Source organism: Paramisgurnus dabryanus, chromosome 11 (assembly GCF_030506205.2).
Source record: "Paramisgurnus dabryanus chromosome 11, PD_genome_1.1, whole genome shotgun sequence".
In the NCBI taxonomy this organism is placed as follows: Eukaryota; Metazoa; Chordata; class Actinopteri; order Cypriniformes; family Cobitidae; genus Paramisgurnus; species Paramisgurnus dabryanus.
This window is the reverse complement of record NC_133347.1, coordinates 32,678,486-32,702,981: the sequence shown is the minus strand read 5'-3', so window position 1 is coordinate 32,702,981 and position 24,496 is coordinate 32,678,486. Positions and strand designations below refer to the sequence as shown.

General features: G+C 37.0%; 2 protein-coding genes across 2 annotated transcripts; both read right to left on the bottom strand.

Moving 5' to 3' along the window:
- Nucleotides 1-1,719: 1,719 nt before the first annotated feature.
- Nucleotides 1,720-2,951, bottom strand: hes2.2 (hes family bHLH transcription factor 2, tandem duplicate 2). Its single transcript, XM_065247999.1, has 3 exons — nucleotides 2,762-2,951; nucleotides 2,567-2,654; nucleotides 1,720-2,463 (listed from the first exon to the last, which is right to left on the bottom strand). The coding sequence occupies exons 1-3, from the start codon at nucleotides 2,942-2,944 to the stop codon at nucleotides 2,150-2,152; spliced, it is 585 nt and encodes a 194-aa protein (XP_065104071.1). The 5' UTR covers nucleotides 2,945-2,951; the 3' UTR covers nucleotides 1,720-2,149.
- A 14,882-nt stretch (nucleotides 2,952-17,833) lies between these two features.
- hes2.1 (hes family bHLH transcription factor 2, tandem duplicate 1) lies at nucleotides 17,834-18,723 on the bottom strand. The gene is made up of 4 exons (XM_065247998.1): nucleotides 18,631-18,723; nucleotides 18,433-18,528; nucleotides 18,228-18,315; nucleotides 17,834-18,126 (listed from the first exon to the last, which is right to left on the bottom strand). Exons 1-4 carry the CDS (start codon nucleotides 18,721-18,723, stop codon nucleotides 17,834-17,836), a joined length of 570 nt encoding a protein of 189 aa, XP_065104070.1.
- Nucleotides 18,724-24,496: the final 5,773 nt, after the last annotated feature.

Here is a 24,496-nt window from a genome sequence, read left to right as displayed (position 1 = left end):
AGATTCTTCATACCTTCATCCTTTGGTAGTGAAAACAACACAAACTGAAAACACACCGTGATATGATGTTTACACACTAACTAGCTGTGGGCAGGTCATAGATTTAGTTTCTCCCGCGGACAAGGCTGTAGGCGGAGATTATTATGCAAAGTGTTTTTATTACGTGGATAAAGTCAGGCAGGAGATTCAATCCATATGATGACTCGTTTCAGCAATTCTTTCTTTAGAAGCCAATAACTTTATTATTTTGGTTTAAACTTTTTGGTTCAACTACTTTGCACATTGTTTACATTGATGGACAGCTACATGACACACTGCAATACAGGTGATTTTCGATTTTGGAATTGGTGGCTCTTCAACCAGCCATAAACTGCTTTGGTACGCAGTCAATTTCTGATTCACATACAAAAGCCACTCATCCTAAAACTGATGGGACACATCAGTTGGGGCAGATCTGGCCCACACACAACAAGCCACACTCATACATACCCGTTTGGCAGTTGGCAGAAACGGGCCAGGACTGACCCACACACAACACAACTCAAACTACTCGGCTTGTCGCACACAGGCCGTATCTGGCCCACACACAACAAGCCACAACTCAGATTTAAACCGGCTTGTCGCACACGGGCCATATCTGGCCCACACACAACAAGCCACAACTCAAATTAAACCGGCTTGTCGCACATGGGCCATATCTGGCCCACACACAACAAGCCAAAACTCAAATTTAAACCGGCTTGTCACACACGGGCCATATCTGGCCCAGACACAACAAGCTACAACTCAAATTAAAACCGGCTTGTCACACACGGGCCATATCTGGCCCACACACAACAAGCCACAAGTCACACTAAACACGGCTTCATGTGTGTGGGCCAGATATGGCCCATATGGCCCTTGCCGCCACTGGAACTGAGCCGTATGTGACACAGTTGGCCCAGATGAGGCCCGGGAGTGCATGCTATCTGGGTTGTGGTTCCTCATATTTTTAAAATGTGAAAACACGTTTTCTACCTTATTTACAAATGCAGCTTTTTGTGTAAAAATGGTTCAGTTAGCACAAACAAACTTGCAATATAAACAAACGACCAAAAGAGGGCAACAAAGACCAGGTTTTTAAACCACGCAGCATCTCTTACTTACAACGTGTTTTGAGAAACAGAACATACGTTAAGATATTCATTTGGCCGACGCTTTCATCCAAGCGACGCTGCATGCATTTATTTTACTGCATGAAAGATTATACAACTAAGCATAGACAATGGTCGACCTTACGTATTCATTTTCGCGCCAAAATGTTGTTGATTTAACTGAATGTATTGTATTCAAGGACACCGTTATCTATTCGGCGCAGAACAAAATTATAAAGTTGTGCCCATTATCCCTTACTAAAATTAACCATGGTTTTACTACAGTTCAAACAAAAAACATGGTTAGTCTACTGTAGTATAACTATGGGAACCCAAAATAAATAAACCATATGGTTTTCAAAAGCCATAGTTAAACAATGGTTACTGTAGTAAATGGAGGTTTTGCTAAAAACATGGTTATACACTTTTACCACAAAACATTTTCGTAACACCCAGCACTGTATGTTTATTTCTCTTTATCTCGTGCTTAATAATGATTTATTCCTTTTATTTGAAATTTTCTCTGAAAGAATGACGCAGAAAACAAACAGCTGTGTAGCCCATACTTTTATTATAAAGTGTGGCATAACACAATAAATAATAGCACATCCCCCCAAAAGAGATATTATTGAACAACACAAAGTGCTTACATTTAAATTATCTGCACTGATCCCAACATAGTGAAGTCTGAAGTGCAAATGTATTACAATTAACAACCCTCGGGGTTTTACTTTGGCGTTTTCAAGAGCCACCGACGATTTAAACCCCGCGGAAAGGAGTAAAAATCTAACCGCGTTATGTACACGTTACGCGCAGGATCCAAGAAAACAAAACCATCTGAACGGGTGCGTTCCGCTACTATACACTGGATTGGGATAAAACAAGTATACAATACTTATATGCGACTCGTTGTATCGTAACATTTCATCAAACTTTACAAGACTCTACAGACTGACCGTAAATATACACAGATGTAACATGCTTGAATTATACAAAAGTCATTTGCATGGAAGCATCTACCAAGGTCTCCATACTTGAGCATCGGTCATGACTGATGAAGGCTGAGGTTGGATGAGAATCGTATCCTTGCTTTTGTCGCTGTTTCTCGAGCTGCATGATTTCAAATTCAACAGTTTTTCTTGTATTTGTGACATAAATCTTGAGCTTTGCGCACAGCAGTTCTGACAGGCTGGTTTGGCGGGCTTCATCGCGCGCTGAATGAACGCGTTAACGCACTGGCGCTTCTCGGTGTCCAGGCTGGTTTGCGGCAGGAGCGCAGAAACGCGCTGCAGGCAGGTGCGGTACCCCTCTTCAAATCCATCAGTACTGTCTGTAAAAACAAACATTTATGTAATTTAGTTTCCTTTCCAGATATCGAAACTAAACAACCATAATGTGAACGAAAATAACACAGATGTTTAAAGATAACGCACCTTTAGGTTGGACGGGTTGAGCATCAGTGAGAAATCTCACAGTCATCTCCAAAATATCAGCTTTCTCCAATTTAGAATAACGGGAGCTCTGAAATAGAGAACAGGCAAAGGTAAGTTACAATGTTTAAAAAATACATCACTTTGTGATTTAGATGTCAATATGTCATAAGTTGCCCTTATTTAACAAACACTTACATCTTTGCCGGTAAGAGGGAGGATGAGCGCTTTTAATCGGTTGAGGCTGTCATTGATGCGCGCTCGGCGTCTCTTCTCCAGTAAAGGTTTCAGGGTTTTTCTCAGTTCGTTTGCCTCTTTCCTCATGGCCACGGTGCGAGGCACATAAGACAGGGCAGGTGCAGCAGTGGCGTTGGGAGTCATGCTGAAGTGTTGCGAGCAGATCTGTTTGTGGCGAACTGAGGGTCTGCGCGGAGTTTATATCTCTGGTCCGCGCGTCATGGGCACGCCCCCCACGCTACAGACAAACTCATTTGGACAAATAACTTCAGAATGCAGAACAAAAGAACGCGTCTGTCTGTGGCTGTATAAATTATATATTTTAGACATATGTATTGTTAAGTCTCATTTATAACATTTATAAATGAACATATGGTTCATATTTGTACAAAATAGTGAATATTTTTCATTCTTTTCACTGGTTAAAGGATGAGGATGGTTTGTATTTCAACTATAGTTTTATTTAGTTATTTAAAAGCTATTTTATTACATGTGATGCTTGTCTATATATTAGTACAGCGGTTCTAATACTTTAAAAGCATCACTGCAAGCTCAGATGAACTATTGGAGAGGTGAAAAGAATATACATATGTTTTTAGGAGACCTTTTAAATAAATGGTGCGTTTTATCGACTATAAATGTTGACCGTTGTATTTTTTGAATCCAAGAAATCAACGCGTAACAATGAAAGGGGTGTTGATGACGTCCGAGGACAGGGGGGTTCGGATTTAGTTTAGGGTGGGATAAGCATTTATAATTTAAATTAAACAGACAGATTCCCAAGCCACGCCGTTTCACCGTAACATCTGTCTGTAAATTGTGACCAACAATAGTTTTTTTTCTTTTATGATGACGTTGGTTTACACCTGCAACTTTGTCATTCATGGGGAGGGGTTACGCGCACGCGTCTCCCAGCAAATCACCATGCAAACCGATATAGCATCACTTCACCAAACATATATTGAATGAATGTAGCGTTAATAAAATAATCTACGTGGATTTTTGTTCGCTTCTCACTTTGGTGGTGTAAAACCAATGAAGGTTTCGTTTGGTTGCATATCCATGGATGTTTTAAAGTAATCTTTTGCTAGACTTCTTTACTGCCTGAAAACACACAAAAGACGTTTGTCCGATGATAGGTTGTCAGATATTTTCTGGTGGGGGTCCTTGTAGCCCCATGGGATCCACGCGACCAGCACGCGTCATGGAGAGATCTCCAGATGGCCTCCTCTCAGCTAACCCCCCTTTTGGTGATCCAGTGGCTTGTACCGTTTCTTTTTCCTAAAATTTTCAGTCTCAGGCTGTTTTTTAAAGCATTTCTGGCGTCAGTGACCCATCTGCATGAGCATCGCCAATGGTTTTGAATTACAAATGATCAAACAAAAGTTAAGCGTTATTCCGTTATTTTGCGCACACATTGGCAAGCCGCTATCCCTTAGTTTTTGATATATAGTAGGCTACATTAAATATTAAATAGCCATTATTAATTCGTGTTCTCTGAAAAGAAATGTAATTTCTTAATATCCTATATTATAATTTTACTGTTCATTAAATAAATGTAGAATGTGTTTAAAAAGTGTAAGTTCAAGATACAAACAATAGCAGCATAAGATGCACAGTAGTTTTAAGTTGCTTTTATTTGCATTAATTTTAAACATCTTTTCTTTAAGACAGTATATTTTGTCTCATTAATGACTAGTGGAATGAACACAAGGGAGCGTCAGAGTCGCTGAGTCGCGTCGTGTGATCAGTACGTGCCCTGCACGCGCCCCATTCCCCCATGAGAGCGTGTGTCAGGCGACGAGTGTTTTACTCCGTTCAGTTGCAACTCTTTTTGTTCTTTTGAGTATTTTAGCGTGGGTACCCCATCTGTGCCATCATCAGGGTGCACACTTATACAGCGACCTTTTGTCCAAGCCCATTCCATTACGTGGGAATAAGGTAGCGCAGAATTTAGAAAGATGAGCCCACAGCTACCGTAGCCGCGCAAAACCCCACGAGTGGGGGGAAGAGGACAATGACAATTAACGACTGTGTTAAGACTACGCAATGTTTAACAGTTAAAGCAATAACAGTTAAAAACGTTGCCTTTATTAAAGGGATTTTGATTCCTTAATGTTTGTTTGTTAATGGCATTTCTTTATTTTTGTTCTCTTTTTGTGGTTACAGTACATTAGCTTGGGTTTTACATTTAATTCTACATAGACTATATCAACCATTTTAAAACGTCAGTCAATCGTTTTTAAGTTTACAGAACAGATAAAATAGACAAAAAAACAGATAAAATATTGGGTTACATAAATTGTTATGTGTTTGACAAACCACAGACGGAAAGTAAGGATGTTAATTGAAAACACTTTATAAAACTTCAGGGATTATATGCGGCACACAAATTACAATACAAATACACAGTGAATAAAGATTGTTTTTTGTCCTGTGTTGTGGTTAGAGCAGTCTTGTTGTACCGTAGCACCTGGGGTTGGGAACCCTGCTCTTTCACTTACATCACTGTCTCCTTTTTTTAATTATTATTAAATCTCTCATAAATGCCTAAAATCTTTAATGTTCCATTTTGTGATTAGTTTTAAATTCTATATCCAGATCATGTATTTTGTTATCTGTAAATCACAAAGTGAGATGTTAAGCAGAATATCTGAACTGCTTGAAGTGGATGGTGATACATTCTGTCAAACTTAAAAAGGCAAATGCATTATAAAAGCTGTTCACATAACTTCCAGTTATCCAGTACATCCATGTATTATATTGATAGATCCAACTACAATTATGCCAAACTGTTCGTTCCAATAGATCCAAGGTATATGTCCAGTTCACTTGTTTGCTTCTATATCTCACTATATCTCTCCTTGTCAAGAAAATGGCTTTGTCCATTATGTAAAGATTTGCTTTGTTATAAGTTAACACTTCTACTCAACCATAAGGTGGATACAGAGATGAAGGAGACTACAGGAGGCAGAATTTAAAGCGATGATAGAACAAAATGTTTATTGAATAATCTAGTGCTCAGTGTTATTATACCAAGCATAGAAAGTGGAAATGTACTACTTTACAACATTGTCCTGTGACGTTTCAGACATTTCCCTCATCTGTACTTGTGAAGACAACAGACCCAACATAAGATTGAAAAAACAGTAATAAATAAGAATGGGGAAAAAATTACAAAAGAATCTATAATAAAATTAAAATATTTAAATTAGTAAAGATTAAACAATACATAGAGTGATAAGAAAAAATGTATTACAATACAGATGTTTGTACATGTTTGTAGTCTCAAATTGGAATTTTTAAACAGAATCTCTCAGAACATGCACATATAGTTCTGCCTAGCTTCATTAAAACAAAAACATACAATTATCATTAAAAAAACAACAGTAACCAAACAATCAAACGCATCAATCTGCAATCTGGAAAGGAGGATTGAGATGCATTGTCACTAAGTGCAGGAGTAACTCATACTGTTGTTACGGGGCATAAGATATATCCTACAGACAGAATACTATATAAAAATGTAAAGTAATTGGTTGTCGCTGGGCAGACATCAGTTGGGCATCATGATGATGGGACGCAAGTAGAGGCAGCGAGGCAACAAGTCAGCTGCCTAAGCTTTTGGATATCAGCCTTCATAAACAACCTAATGGATTTCTGTTTGAAATATAAACAGAGAGCGCCTTGTGATAACTAATACCAAATTTGAAAACCACAATACAAATTTCTCGCTAGAAATGCCATAAAAATGTGTGAAAAGTGAAAATATAACTTTATTTACACTCAATTTGTTCTCCAGCTTCCTTGGCCCGCCATTTATTTTTTCAAACTCGACTAGGCTCAACCAATCACATTCTCTGTGCACGCCAACGCATAGGATTGTGGCACACTGCACAGGACAGTCAAGGATCTCAGGAGACAGGAAGTAAACCATTGGATTAGGACATGCCTTAATGCCCTCTTGCCTTGGAATCCTGCCTCAGGAGGCAGCATTTTAGAGCTTTTGAACCTAGCCTCCATGCCCTTGAGAAACCGAAGACAAGACAAGGAAACAAAACAAGATCCAATTAGCGTAGAGGCCGTTTACATGTAATCTTAGTCATACAGAAAGAAAAATGGATGCGTGTGTGCTGGGTTCTGGTGCAATGCAAGCGATGGATTAACAATACTCTAAATTGTATGCAATACTTTACCTGCAGCCATTGTAGAGATACAAATATTTGCCAAATGTGATTGTACTTTTTGATTTAGTAAGCACTCTTGCAGCTGCGTTCTGAACCAGCTGAAGCTTGTTTACTTTGTTTGTGTGAAATCATTCAGTAATGAGTCACAATAGTCAATTCTTGAGGTCATAAATGCGTGGATAAGCTTTTCAGGATCTTTAAATATTTCTAAGAGGGAAGATTGCTGTGTGGCAAGTGTTGGAAATATAACTATCGAACAATAGGTTGCTATCGAGCATCACAACTAGGTTCTTGACAGCGGAAGACGGCACAACAGTGCAACCATGGGCAAGTTGTTATTTGACATATGTCATATACAGTACTGTACAGTACTTAAAGTCGCAATGAAATTGAAATGAAAAACTATATATGTATTTTTAATAGTGTGGTATTATTAACAAATGACTTATCTGTGAGCTTCATTATTTTTTAAAAATTCGTGTGTGCTCATAATCTTTAATCAAAAATGCAAATCTCCTCCCCTCCTCAAAACGATCTCTCTTCACTTCCGGTCAAAAGTATGGCAGGTGGGCGGGGTCCGGGAGAAGATCGCAGTGATTAGCAATTAGCAACACGACCCAACTTCAAACGATCCAATCAGATCTCGATGGACAAATTCAAATCCAGCCCTGCCTTATTTCATCTCAAAAGCCGTTTCATTCGGATATACGTCACCACGGGGAAAATAAGGCAATCGCTACTTCCGTTTCATGGCGACTTTAAGCAATAGCAGGGAACTGCAGGATCTTTTAAACCTAAATAAAATTTAATTCTAATTTTAAAGAAATTTTTCTTTTTACTTATTTCTGCTCAAAAACGCTCAAGATGTGTTAAGTGCCAAGAGAGGTAACACTAAACACAGATGATGCCTAAAGAAGATATTTAGTCCTGAAAATGTTTTTTTTTTACATATTTCCTGTATTTTCTGTTTGTATTTTAATAAAATTGATTCAAAAATAAATATGGATGGACATTAAAACTTCTAAAACAACAAGTCTGGTGGTGGTGATGGCCTAAGACCTTTGCACAGTACTATATATCTGTATGGCTACATTCAAAAAACAACTAAAAACTTATCTTTTTTGTTGGAGTTGAGCATAAGGAAAAAACTAATGTTGTTGACGCAGTCTGCTAGCCTAGAAAACCAGTTGGTTTCACTATGTTCCAAGGAAATGTAAAGCTGGGTGTCGTCAGCATAACAGTGAAAACTGATGTTATGTTTCCTGATCATCTCTCCTAGAGGTAGCATGTATAACGAAAGGAGGATAGGGCCTGGAACTGATCCCTGTGGTACACCATATTTAACCTGAGAGTAACATGACTTTTACTCATTTATGTAAACAAAGTGATAGCAGTCAGTCAAATAAAACCTAAACCAGGCTAGCACACAAACACATACGCTGACATACTTTTCTAGTCTATCGAGTAAGATTGTGTAATCTATTGTGTCGAATATAAGGAGCAAGATTGCACCACGATCAGATGCTAATAGGAGGTCATCTGTGACTCTAAGCATTACTGTTTCTGTGTTATGGTGGGGCCTAAATCCTGAATGAAATTGTTCATATGTGCTATTATTATATTTAAAAGCCTTTGCATTGACTTGAGTCTTCTTTTTCCACTTTGGCTCACACTTTAATGTTGAATTAGAACCAACTGTTGGGTTCTAAATAAACCTATGCTGAATTGTTTAAACCTAAAATGCTTTATTTATAACTCAACGGTTCTGTCTAATACTTATACCAACAATGAGTTGTTTTAACCCAAGGTTGGGTAAAATTATGGACAAACTCAGCTGTTGGGTTAAAGTGATCTACTTAAGCATTTTGGATTGAAACAGCCTCGCAATATTTCATGCAAACCCAGTGTCTGGGTTTGTCCATATTTGACCAAACAATGAGCTGAAACAGCCGAGTACATGGTTATTTTATTAAAAATAAGTGACAGTTTAAGCATTTAATGGTTGAGATGCAGAGTGTTTGTTTGTCAAAATGTTTATCCTATATGGCAGTTTCTCTTCTCTGAGCTTGAGATCGCTATAAATGAGACATAGCAACAGTTAAATTTCACAGATAGTACAACTGGTGTCTAGTGATACAGGACAGAGGATTATGGACAGGCATAATCACACAAGCTGCCAGATGGCTTGTATGTGTTTTCTCAAAGGGCTGACCACATGTTATAGATCTGTTGTCTGACCTTCATTGTACCAGTTTCAGGGGCAATTTCTTAATATTTTGCCTAGTGATAAATAAAATGTGTTTTAATGTTGAAACTACCTTTATCTTCTATATATATATATATATATATATATATATATATATATATACATACATACATACATACATACATACATACATACATACATACATACATACATACATACATACCTACATGTTCTATATATATATATTTTGTTCTTTATATCCAATGCAGTTACTTACTATACATCACTTATAACAGCAATCAATTTACTGCTTCTATTTCACACAATGCAAGAACATTAACTAACCAATTTATGTGTCCTTATGAAATAATTGGAAATCTCTTCAATTTCATCTATGGTTGTAGTTTGCACTTTAATTCCTAACCTGTGAAGTGATATGCTGTTTGCAGGGACCAGACATCTTAAAGGCAGGATAGGCAGGAATTATCTAAAAAAAACTTTTTTACAAATTTGTTGAAACTGTCTTTATATACCAATACATAATTAAAATGTAAGTACTCTGAAAAAGAGAGTATAAAACTTAAGTGTCTGTAGACCTTTCATGACACAGCTCATTATTTCCATTCGCGACGAAACAAATGATTGGCTTGCACAACTATCACTCTCTCTCCCGACCATGGCACCACCCCTGTTGCTATGGGATCTGCCCACACATGCACACACCCGATTGATTTGAACGTGCACGAGGCACTCTAGGAAGAGCAAAAGTATGGCAGAGAAAGAGCATTCAGAACTCACAGTACCTGCATATGCAGTCAGCGAAGGCAAACGAGTCAAAAAAAGGAATAAACGAAGAAATCAAATGAGAGTAAATATCGCGTGGCTTTTCCTCGAGTCGACTATGCAGTAGCGGTATTGCCTCCGGAGTGTAGTCCTCATCAGAGTCAACAATGCTTCCATCACGGAAACTCTTAGATGCAAAACAACGTATATGTAATAAATCTTCTACGAAATTCACCTTCATCACAGTGTAACTGATGGTAATAAAAAAACGTGTATCAATGCAATCTGTTTTTAGCTTTGTATTATAAATATAACTAGCTCGTTTGTTACCGAATCAAACAAAATATATTTTAAACTTTACCAGTATCGATATGTTATCCTAATAGTGAGTACCAAAAGCCATCCTATTTGTTTATATTCATAGTGATAATGTTAGGTGTATTATAAACATGTGATTGTGACATGATGTTACCGCGCTCCCAGCAGAGCCGGTTGGCGTCGCGCGTGTTTTGGGGGCGTGGCTTTAGAAGAAACCTAGAAGGGAGGGGGTGGAGTGAATGGAAAAATGAGCTGTGTTTAAAACAGTCGTGACAGGTCTACAGAAACTCGATTTTTATACTCTCTTTTCAGAGTACTTGCATTTTACTTATGTATTAGTATATAAAGACAGTTTAAACAAATTTGTAAAAAAGTTTTTTAGATAATTCCTGCCTATCCTGCCTTTAACCAAAATTGCTTGGACTCTGAAGTTATTGTTCTCTGTTTGGCATCACTCAACCCAAGCTTTTCAGGAAGCCAAACCCCTCCCTCAAACATTACACAAACCATACACAGCATACACAAAAAAACAATCTATTACGATCTCACCAGTATGTACAATTACATAACCAGTTTGTTCAATTGTTTCTAAATATAACGTTTAGGTAAATGCATTGGTAAAATATGTTGAAATATATATTTTATAAATAAATAAATATTTATATATATGAGGGAAGTTGTTTTATCATACAGTAGGCTTTTCTTAACAAATCTGCTAAGCATGAATAAACCTTTGGGTTGCATAGTGGCTCAGTAGGTAGCACTATTGCCTCTGAGCAAGAAGGTTTCCGGTTCCAGCCCTTGCTAGGTTAGGTGGCCTTTCTGTGTGGAGTTTGATACCAAATTGCCCCTCCCCCAACCTGTTTGTGGCTCAACTTGTGTATGGATTAACCAGTTCTCACCATGAATATAGCTATAGATACTGGAAGGGCATAAAGAAAGAAAGAAAAAATAAACAAAAATTTCAACAGCCTTTTAATAATTTTTTATTACAATTATTATTATTTATTATCAAATCTATAGATGACACAGATTATATCTGAATATTTCACACATTTTCAGAGAGAAAAGGCACTTTATTTAGTTTTTGATTAGTGCACAAATGCTGTACTCTGTTGTAGACAATAAAATCATTGGTTGGACAGTGAACATGTCAGAAGAATAGCAGATAAATAGTGCATATTGCACAATGTCAGTTTCAAATGCCACAAACCACATGCCTAAATATATGAGCCACATCACATTAACTAAACATTTACACAATGCTTTTATTAAGGCGATTCACTAAAGTGAGGAACATAGCAAAACGATTTAAACTCCACTGTTACTAACCACATGGCTTCATTGACAGAATGCTCTTGAAGCCTGATTGTTAGCTGGTTGTTCTGAAAAAGGAATGCAAATACCTAACTGAGAAAGCTTGTTTGAGTATTTCACTATAAATGGTAGGACGGAAATGGGTCTGTAGTTGGCAAGCAAGGTTTTTTGAGCAGCGAAATAACACTGTTAATGTAGCCTATGTAGTGTAGAGCATACTTGTGAGGACGAAAGAGTTGATGATGTCTTTTAAGCCCTTTTCACACAGAGATTACGGAAAATACACGAAAAATGCATCCGGAATTTGTTCATTCACACATACTGTAAAGATCCCATAAAGACACGTTGATGTATTTTTTCCACAGTGTCTGAAGTTTGCTAATTATCCATGATTTCTCTCTCAAGCATTTTAGTTTATGATAAGATCATAAGGAGCACGTGATGCACTGTTCTGTCATGCTGGTGAATGATCTCAGCTTCAGCATGGATAGTGAGGAGTTACCTGATTTCTGCTTTAGTCAAGTTTGCTGACATTTTTAAGTTGTTAATGTTGACCTGTGTTTAAATCCCTGTGTCAAAGAACTGAACCATAACATCTGGTTGTGATGACACACAAGGTTTCTGCCTCTTGTTTCCACAGAATGCTTTTCGTGAATGTTACTCGGCCCTTTTTACGAGAGCGATCCCAGACATAGGATGTGTTTGTGTTAACACAGAACCCTCTCTGGGAATTTTACTTGGGCCGAAGTGCTGTGTGAATGTGGATTTAGAGAAGGTTGGAGTGTATACGAAATGGTCTGTAGAAGATGAAAGGGGATTGGGTTGAGGGAGCAGGCTGTGGGGTGGCTGTGCTGCACCCCAGCACTCACCAGTCAGACAGAAAGAAACCCCAGTGGTCTCGTAACCAATTTGGCCCGCTGCTCCATTTATTTTCATTTGTTATATGTATATATTCACACAATGTCACAAGTGCTAGTCTGGGTCTTCTTGGGTCCAAACGGCAAAAACACATTCATTTTACCAGAGGATGCTACTATTATACCCGACCCATGTCCGAGGCACACATGAAACGTTTAGACACGAACCAGATTGGGTCTCGGGTTGGACCTCTGGTTTTCAGATCTTAGTAGACAAGTAAAGACATCTATACAGAGGTGGCCTAGACAGGATGTACATGTTGAGCATAGCAGTGTTCACATCAAGTGATGAGAAATGTGTGGGGGAGGAAAGAGAAGGCGCAACAGCAGAGGAGAGAGCTAGGGGAGAGAGAGCAAGAAAAGAGAGAGAGATTAGGTTACGCCTGAATGAAAGTGGCAGAGGGGTGGTTGTAGCACTGGACCTTTTCTATTGCATTCAAAATACTGATTCAAAAAACCCACCACTGGTAGTCAGATGTATTTTGAATGCAATAAAAAAGTAGTCATTCAGAGATGTGTCAGCCTGGTCTCACTGTTAATACGTAGTATTTACACGTAACTTTAAAAAACAAAAAACGTATTTTTGTACGTTTAAATAGATGCTAAAACGTACAATGTAGACGTATTTACAACGTAAAACATTTATGTATCTTTCATTCCAAAAAGATTGCTGTATAATTTCCTTTTAACCATTTTAGCGATATGTTACCACCTTAACCCTACCCCAAACCTTACCCTAAACCCAAAACTTACCCTAAACCCAAACGATATGTCTAGGAACATATTAGTAACAATATAGCATTCAAAAGATATTTTAAGGTGCTACAGTCCTACGCAAAACAGTTTATTAAAATCATTTAACGTTACTGTTTAAAAAATCATAACAGACAGACAAGTGAAATCACAACATCTTATTTATTGCGAATATTAAAATCAGTACCAAAGTAGTTAAAATGACGATGTGCTGCAGCCGCGGTCCTCTCTGGAGTATATGAAGTAAAGAAAAGAGATGTATTAAAGTTATTAATCCAAGAGTTTGATCAGCGTTGACCCGGCTTCCCTCTGTCACGGCGTGCTTTTTTAATTTCAAACGTACACCAACGGAAATGGAAATGACGTAAATATGTCACGTGGCATTCAAAGAGCCAATGAGCTTTTGATATTACTGCCGTAAAGCAATATGTCGTAAAGCTTCTTGAGGCGGGATATTTGAATTAACGAACGCGCGATCTGACTTCACGGTTGCTGATGAGAACTCGGATCATGATCGCTGAATAAAGGGCTGAAATTGGATCTGTTCCTCGCGATCGTATGAATTTTAAAGATATGGATTACAGCAAATGAATAAAAGTAACATCTTTTGTGAATTTATGTTGTATTTTGTTGTAATTATTGCTTAGTAGTAATATTAACGTATTGCATAGAAGACAGCAGGAGATGACGCGTTTTTGTGTGTCATGGCAAACAAACTACATATAAATACAGAAATGCTATTCATTTTAAAGTTTTAAAATGTTAAATATTGTGAAATTCTCTGAATATCATAATCATTTCATTAGGTAAATGGGTAAACTGTCTTAAATAAATAAGTCAGAAAATATTACTGAAAACATGTAATTTTTACATTTGTAAAGCTGTTAATACGTAAATATTTTACGTATTAGTTCTGTCAAAACGTCGATATTGTACGTTTCAGTGTGTTTTAAACGTAAGTAAATGTACGTATTGTACAACCACACTGAAACGTAAAAATACACACGTATTCTCATGAGATCACGTTGGATGTGTAAAGGGGAGAAGGTGCTTTTATCAGTGGTGCAATTACCCCCCATTCAGACAGACAGCGACCAGCAGTAGCAGAGCGACGCAATCTCATTTATTTTAATGGAAACCGGGCGACTTCCGGCAGCAGCAGCGAAAGAGACCGTTGGCGATCGTATGGGCGTGTCCAGCGACGCAAGAAAGTTAAGAAAAGTTTAACTTTATGCAAATTTTGAGCGAATTTCGGGAGCGACTACCAATGAGAACGAAGCAGTGGAGTTCACGTCATCCTTCTCTCGTCAGTAACTGGCTTGAATGGTACTCATTTGTTTATGACAAGCAGATTTAGAAACGCCTCATTGAAGGAGACGGGCGACACACAGCGATAAGCGGAAATTGGCGTATCTATTGCACGATAATCACACTGCCTGTCATTCGTACGCTTTTTGGTAAGAATGGGTTCGTGTGAATGCACACACAGATTCTGGAAAATCATTGGAAGTGTGAATCAAAAATCAAATGATCCCGGACAAATCCCAGACACATTTCCCTTGTATTTTCCGTAATCTCTGTGTGAAAAGGGCTTTGGAAAGTTGCTTCATGTTGTTTCATCTTACGCAGTTAAGAACTTGTGGCCGGTTGCATAAACATAGCTGTGACGTTAAGACTACGTCTTAAGAATGATTCTGACTAACTAGCAATAAGTTAGGGCTAATCAGTCTTATTATTTGGATTTAAATTAGACCAATCTACCTTTCTATGTAACATGCTTAAAACAGTTATGATCAGTCTTGACTAACTTTTAAGACTAGTTTTAAAGTTTTATGCAACCGGCCACTGGGTGTGATGTTAGCTGGGTAACAGATTACATGTAATCTGGATTAGGTAATCAGATTCCAAACATCAACTACTTGTAATTAGATTAAACTACATTTTAAAATACTTGTAATCAGACTACTGTTACTTTTTTATGGATTACATGATTACATATTATTCACACTATGGCAGTATGATGTTCACAATTTTGTAAATCTCTTATTTAAGATGCAAATTGGAGCAACACTCAGTGTTTGATCACTGGATGCAAAAGTGTAGATTTGGGTAGGGACACTAGTGACATCCCTAGCAATAATTTTGACCAAACAATGAATGTATATGTACACATAACCACTGATGTCCGTCTGTTTTTTACGTTTTATTATTTTATTTAAAATAAACCAGATCTGGAGGAAATATTTTGGTTCAGTTTTTAAAGGTGCTCTAAGCGAATTCACGCGTTTTAGACCATAAAACATTTTTTGTTACACACAGCAAACATCTCCTCACTATCTGCTTGCTGCCTGTCCGCTGATCAAACTGTAAAAAAACGCGATCTCTGTAGACAGCCAAGGCTCCACAAACTTCAATATAAACACAGTGGCCAAACCTAGCACCACGAAAACAAAACAGAGTGTTCCAGCCAAAAAACGACAAGAAGGGTTTGGGTGTGGGGGTTGGGCTCGTTCATGAAAGCATGGAAGGGAGGGGGAGGGGGAGGAGTTAGCTACCTCAGTTTGTTTGAAAACAGTTCAAACATCAACAAAAAGTGAGGTCTCACAGATTCGCTTAGAGCGCATTTAACTTGCCATGCCAGAATTTTTACTGGCATCACAAAAAAGTTATGGGAATTATGCTGGTCTATGCTGGTTTGATGCTGTTTAGCTGGTGGTCACCAGCATACCAGCACCTAAACACAACATATGCTGGTCTTGCTGGTATGACCGGTATGGGATGCTGGTTTGGTGCTGGTTTAGCTGGTGCTAATGCTGGTGCTGATGCTGGTTTAGCTGGTTTTCACTAGCAAACCAGCACCAAAACACAACATATGCTGGTCTTGCTTGTATGCTGTTTTTTTCAGCAGGGATAGCAAAGTAAATCAGTGTTAGTATTGTAAAGTATTAACTCTCCGTACATTGCACTTCAAACATGAGTGTTTAAGGCTCTTGTTGGTGAAATAGAACCGAAAATATGTTTCCCCTCTTTATTTATTTGAAATCAAATAAGATTTGTCAAAAGTAATCTAAATGTTTTCCAAAAGTATTCAGATTACATTACCAACGATGTGTAATCTAAGAGGTTATATTACTGACTACCAATTTTGTCATGTAATTCATAATCAGTAACGGATTACATCTAAGTAATCTTCCCAGCTTTGGATGTTAGCAACCCATACTCATAAAATGCTTAAAATACAGAAAATACAGAAAACAAACCCGAAAACAAAACTGTAAAAAGAGAAACTATACTAGGCTATACATAAAACAACATAAAAAGATGCTCTATATTAAGTCAATGGGAAGGACTGGGCTTTAGATAAAAAGCAATACATACACAAAATTGGAATTTGGTGTATGTATTGCACATCTTTTCACATAAAGAAACTTATTGATGCATTTATGACCACATACTGATTTTTGTGATTTATTTGCTAAGTGTGTCCTCCAGCGCAAGTAGGCCTAAATAAGCTTCAAAACGCAATAGCTATTGCTTACTGAAACAAATAAAATCATATTATTTCATTTCTCAGAATAATGATAATATATTAATCTGTCAAGCACATCTTTTGCTGAGAAAAATGCAGTAATGACCTTGTACTTTAATCAATAGCCTACACTCTAAAAAAATTGGGTTGTTTTTTATCCGGGCTGGGTAACTATAGGACAGAACACATTTCTGGGTTAAAGTGACCCAAATAATGGGTTGTTTTAACCCAACTGCTGGGTTGTTTCAACATGGTTTATTTTGCCTTTTTTCTTGTTTAAAATGCTTTGAAACAATTCAACGCCGTAAATAAGCGTTAACATTCTATAGTTATATGTATATATAGTTATAGTTATAGCTATATATAGTTATATATATAATTTGCGAGAACCATGGGATTTGTAGGGTTCCGTTTTCTGCCACATTTGATTTGAGTGGTGTGTGCATTGATTTTCTTAAATTATTAATTGTTAAAGACATTGCAAATGCAAAACTGAAGATATTCATTAAGATGTTCTTCTTTTCCTTATTTTACTTGCAAGTTTTAGCACTGTTACAAACAGTTTTCAAACAAGAAAAATAAAGCGCTCAAGAATTTCAAAGCAAAATGGCTTTATTGTTTTTGTTGCTTCACAGTTTTGATCAGATTTCCTTCAGGGACATTAATTTGCCATTGATCTTTAACACACAGTGTTTACAACTTCTTTGCACAGACCAAATGTAATAAAGTCAATTGTGCAAACCTCAAATACATTTTAACCCTTGGGGTTTACAATTGTGTTGCTTACAACCCATAATCTTTTAACCCCGACGAGGATTGCATGAAATAAATATCACAAAATACAGCATCTTTCATGATCTGTGCTCGTTTGCTCACTTCGAATTACAAAGTAGCCACATATGCAAAACATCATTCTTATATGTAATCTCACTTACAGGCTTTACATTTGAAAATCAAACACTTACTACGACACATAAATAATTTACAGTTTTTTCCCTGAAGGTTTTCCTGGTGCGTGTTTGGTCACCAGGGTCTCCACATGTCCACAGGTGCCAGTGTCGCAGGTTGGGGTTGACTGGATGCTGATGCGCTACCGCTGTTGTTTCTCAAGCTCAAGATTTTCTGGTGCATCTGTGAAATCGTGCTGGAGTTATGAGCACAGCAGTTATGGCAAGTTGATGTCGCAGGCACCATCGAGTGCTGGATGAATTCAGTGACGCGCTGACGGGTTTCTGCGTCCAGGCCGGACTGCGGCGGCAGCGCAGAGACGCGCTGGAAACATGCTTTGTAACCCTCTTTATAGCTGTCTGTTTGACCTTGGGAAAAAAGATAATCATTAAATGGGATGTTTCAGTTTGAAATATGAAAGATTTTGTCTTGCCTGAAAACGTCAAAAATGCCATGTTGTAAAACTCACCTTTAGTGAATGACGAAGGCAAATCTCGAAGGAAGCGGACTGTCATTTCCAGAATATCAGCTTTCTCTAGCTTCGAATAGCGTGAAGCCTATAAATTGAAAATAAGTTGATATATTAGGGTAATTTTAGAGACTGGCATGTGTTTCAGTGTAAAAACAGTAGGCATGTGGTGTAATAATGCATGCACCAAAGTTTGGATACCTACATTTTTGCCGACCAGTGGCAGAATGAGTGTTTTTAGGTGATTGAGACTCTCATTTATTCGAGCACGTCTTCTCTTTTCCATCAGTGGCTTGAGAGTCTGAGAAAAGAAAATAATGGGTTAATTTGATGTTTTAATACATCCAATCAAACAACAAAGGTGATGTGGTTTTGCAATAAAGCAACACAAGATCGACCTCACCTTTCTTAATTCATGTGCCTCTTTTTTCTGAGCTACAGTCATTCGAGAGGAGAATATGTGAGACTGAGCATCGGTGATGAGGTTGGGAGTCATGATGTTTCGTCTCTAGTTTCAGCTCTTTCAAGACGAGTAAAGTGTTTTGTGGTCAGAGTGATTGTGATGGCTCTTTTATAGGGCTCTTTGGCGTGGAAGGAGGGGCTTCCTTTTTATTCTGCGTTACATTGACGCAGAGGGGGAAGCCATAGGATGAAAATCTGACAGTCCATCTGTTGGCCGATGTTAGGTTTATCTAAACCACTGGCATGTGCATTTAATTGATATTGATATGAAAAATATTTAAATAACTCTACGTATGTTTGCAACCATGTTTAGATCTAAAATAAACAGTCATTTACATTTTCAGGTAGGCCTAGATAATAAATCATTCAGTTATTGAAAAATAACGTTTCTTCTTCGTATTCTGGAATAATCTTGCTCATTTTATAGCAGATTTGTTCTTTTAAGCATTAAGGTTAATGTTTAATTAAAGTTGCATTGTTTCATAACAAGTTGTAATGTAAGATATTGTCTTTCACCTGGGATTACACCAAAACATATCGCTCCACTGATAAACAACACACAACACATGACGAGCACCCAAGCCACGCTGTATAACATCTGCTGGCTAAATCATCGCTGTACGATCTTATTTCTCAAATTAAGTGACATGCATTAAGCCACACCTGCAATCCTGTATCACGAAATTATGTTATAATGTGCACTACTAAAGATAAGAAAATGGCATTGCACGAGGGCTTCAATACCACTATGCAAAAAATATAATATAATAAGGGAATGAATTGGACACAAAAACGAGAGTTTAAAAATATGTTACACTTAAGGATGTCAATCAATAATTTTTTTTTTTACTTTATTCAACATTGCATGTTGTTTAGCTTTTTCTAGGCATGTTGATCCTATTTCTTTGTCCATATTTCTATTGTCCATACATCAGCTTTTTTCGTACGGGGTTTCATTGCGAGTCTCATTCAAAATTAATGGTGATCTCACGCGCCTGACACGCGCCGGCGATACGGAGCAGATGGATGGATGTCTGTTGCTCCAATCACACCAAAGCGCGCCACTCATTTGAACCCCAACCCCCTCGAGGCAATACCGCCAAACTCCTCAGTCACCTGTGAGATGCATGTTTCGTCCTATCACGTTACCACAACCGTGGCGTGTCTTTCCAAACTCTTCGCGTCTGTGTCTGTGCCATATGACCGAATATGGAAATAAAGCATCACAGAGTGACGCAAATATATCTTTCTTTGTTTCATTTCGAGCGATTGGGGGATGCAGGGAATAGTGTGACACGTGCATTGAAAACAAACGGACAGACATGCACCACCATCAAATATACATTGTGTTGGAAGCTTCTACTGGTTTTAAATAAAAAATACAGAAAAAATATATAGTGATTTTTAGACAAAAGCTTAAATCAACTTATTCATAGTGTGCTGAAGTTTGGGCTTCGAAAGTTCAGCACCAGGCACGTGTCTCCAAGAAAACCTGATATAATAATTTGAATAAGGGTCATCTGTAACCATGTAATGTGGCGTGGGTGCTCCCATCTGTGCAAGCTGAATAAATTGAATAGACAGGTCCGTAAACTTCCTTCCATAATGCAAAAACATGTACCTCAAACACTATAGTTCATATTCAGTATAGTGCTCACTTTTGCCGGCATGGACATTTAATAGGCTATAACAGATAATTTGAGATCAATTCTAAATTACTCACAATAAAAAAATCTTGCACTGCTTCTCTTTAACAACAATAACACGATTGATTCGGAATAATTAAGCGGGGTAGTAAGGCCAAATAATTAAAATGCTATTACTCTGAAACACCAACAAGCATAATTTTGTTCATTTTTTAATTCACCCTGAAAGTTGAACAATAGAAGGTCAGCGATAAGCATCTAATGTGAGAAACGGGGATTTGCAATAGCCTACTCTTCAACTATTTGTCAGTATATGCTTAAAATATCTTAAGTTGTGACATTAGATGACTCACTAACTTTTAAATGAAAACAAAAACTTGGACACAAAAGACATTTAAGTGCACAATGAGCTCTTTTTTTGTGTGTGTTCATTTAAACCCCATATAAAACCCCTTAACATTTTAACCAATTACAAATACAGTGAGCTACAAGGAGGCTGACATTACAAGTTGCAGGTTAATTATACAAATAAACTAGTCTTAAGGACTGTAGCGTATACTTGTTTATCTTGTGTACTGCTTTGGCTTGATTATAGCCTTATAGACAGTCTAAACGGTTAAGTTATTTTTTAAAGGTCCAGATTTGAACATCAAAAGGAAAATGATGCGAAATTGTTTATTATAATCCACTCACCTAAATTACTTGTCCATTAGCTTCAAAATAAAGAATTAAATTAGAAACTGAAATTGGTATTAACCGATGCTCATTTATGTTATAGAGTGATATGTTTATGCTAAAACTTGCAGACGGGCATTTCAAGTGCTTCCCAAGCTAAAACCAACGCTGCTGTGCTGTGAAACACCTGTTTACATGTTATTTTCCATGATCTTAGACCACTACCCAATATTACGCATGATGTGTGTTGTTTTGTACACGACAATTGTATGTGGAATAAATGCGCAGAAAGGCTGGTGCGCGTCTCTCTCAGCATCACGCGGAGACTGTTGGTTGCGTCTACACAAGCATACGGTAATTTAATCTCATATATGCGTTAAAAGTGCAAATATATTTAAGATACAGGCCTATTTATTATCTTATTATAAAATATAGATATTTTATTAATTTATTCTTTCTATTTTCTTCTATTTTCTCGCTCTTTATCTCTCTCGCTCTCTCTAAGGGTTTAAAATAAAAAATACAGAATAAAATATATAGTGATTTTAAGACAAAAGCTTAAATCACGTACTTAATGAATGTTTGCAATCATAGTTTATTTTTAAAGCTGACAGTTTGCGCCTTTCATATAAACAATGACATCTATAGTTTAATCTCAAATGAAAAGTTAACAATATTGCAAAACGCATAAAGCGTCGAGTAAACAACATCCAGTGTTAATTCAAAAACCCACGCTATAACCCAAGCCAAATGAATGCACATCTGGTCATGTAACTTTATGCACAAACCTGTTTTTCACCAATAGGATGATTACTGTGTGCGCGTTTGTGACGTAGAGCTTCTCCAATTTAATCTGTATCGAGATCCTCTCTCTCAAACCTAGCCTACAGTCTATTACAGGGGATACGGTGGATTTTTTTAAGCGGGGTTGTCTAATAATATATGAACTTCGCGTTTTGGAGAAATTTTTCCTCGTAAATGTGCATTTGCCGCATTTGAGTTCTAAGGGTCCCGACTCGCGCTGGGCACGAGAACGGCACGAGCCACGGGATGAAAGGCCAGATGGCTGCGCAATTATAATAAATTAAATAGTCTACAAACAGACTGCTATTTTTCTCCTGTTTAGGATAATATCTTGTGGCATATGATTTTTTAAGAATATGGTAAAATCTTTATGTGTATGATTGTACTGCAACAATACGAATTGGCGCAATTTTAAGTATTATGGCTAAAACATCGCATTATTATTATTTCCCCTAGACACTAACACGAGTTTGACAGCATGGTGCTCAGAAAGGGCGGAGACCCTCCACGCCCACAACGCGCGTGCTTCCTATTCGCGTGCGCTTATGGGCGCTCAGTTCAAACGCGAGACTGCGCATTGACAGCACGTTTCTCGAAGCTTCAGCACCCAGATTTCTCACATGTACTGTATTCGCATTTGAGAGCAAGTAAGTTACAGTAAGTTTTGTTTTGAATTGACAATTTAAGTTTGATGAAAAGTAAATTAATATGCAGTCAGAAGTGTTTGTGTTGTTTTATTGTAGTCTACATTTTTCAGATGTCAGACAAGATTATTTAGAGTCTTACGTGAAGGTCGTTTTAAGGGTCTAGTCATGTAAAAATCACATTTAATTTGATTACATGTAATACGAAAAACACAACAAAAAATAAGAAAATGTAATGTTTAACTGTTTTGTTTATGATATTACTGTTTAATTTAGTTTCTTACATATCTTTGATATTTTTGCCAAGATTTTATAGATCTAAGGATGGTATACCTATTGTCGATGGTTTAATGGTCAATGTAATGCAGAATCATGTATTATCATTATAATACATTTGATGTGGGAAACCAGCTAGCATGGTGGTAAAGCATTCTTAACCTTTCATTTATCCCAGTTTATTCTTACTGATAACAGGGACATAGTAATGTTAATGTAAATGTTAGGAAGCAAAGAAAGGCTTAAATAAATATATCTGTAACAATATTTAACACTTTAATTGTGATAAATGGTGTAAAATTAAACATAAGTTATGTTATGGTAAATATCAGTTACTTTTGATCTATAATTAAGTATAGGTTCAGCAGTGATTATTCTTTTAAAATTATACAAATACTGATGTTATGCTGCTATATGTAATTGCTTAGATACACAAATTCTTTAATAGTTTTTGGTAGCACCACCATGTTTTCACCATCATATTTTAATTATGATGTCACATTAACAGGTTATTTAGATTGTCTTAATTGGTTGTTTAATCCATTCATTGTTTAACTTGTTAAGGGTGCTTGTGCAATGTGAAAAGAAAACATGAAAGATAAACATCCGGGCAGTCCATCATGTTTTTTCATATAGAGTTTGGACTTCCAGAAATCCTTCAAGAAGCAAGAACATATAAGTATTATATAATTTATTGAAAAAGTAACTTTTTAACCAAATTGCTAAGGTAACTGATTATTTAGAAGTTATCTAAAAAAAAGGTTGAAGTTATATAAAGCATATAGTTAATGTGCTATATCAATGCATTTCCAGAAACATTACATAATAAATTAAATATAATATACATTATTAACAATTACACACATAGTATGTACTAAAAATGATAGATAAAGTCACCTACAGTGCAGTATATACTGCAGGGGTCTCCAGCAAGGGCTACCTTAATGGATAAAACAATCTGGTGCTACTTGTTTATATAGACTACTCATAAAATGTAGTTGTTGATTTTATTTTATTTTACTTGTTGATATGTTTTATCATTGCTTAAAATGTTAACATACATAAAATAAGCCAAGCTAATATAAAACATATATAATAAATAAATATAAAAATTGAGACTATTAATAGAATGTTATTTGGCAGGCAACTCACATACTCAATGGGGGCACCATGTTGGAGACCACTGCTATAAAGTATGTATAGTGTATATTAGGCTAAAAAGATACTGTACATACTGTACACATCCAGTATTGATGCATGTTAAGTGCAACTGTAACTGTAACAAGCAGAGTCTTCCAGCCAACAGTTCCAAATTAATGAATAAAGAAGTGCAAGATGGTCTTTTGAATGCAACACATACAATATGCACGGCAGTCTTTACTGTTTATGCAGAATTTAGATCACGATGGATTCAGAAACCACGCGATGATCACAACTGGGTCACGAAGCTGATTACAGACGCATTTTAAAAAGATCAAACAAGCAAATGAACTACTGTATGTTCGATCAGTAATACTTCTTTGTTCATAATAAACCATCTTTGAGTATTGTACGTGTTTGCGTCTGATGAGAGAGAGAGAGAGAGAGAGAGAGAGAGAGAGAGAGAGAGAGAGAGAGAGAGAGAGAGAGAGAGAGAGAGAGAGAGAGATAAACATATTTTCCCACCTGTCTTCCGTGTCTTTCTTTACACATTATATATTATTATTAAATAAAAACGCACATCACACAAAATAAAGTACTTTTGTTTTTCCGTGTTGTCTGA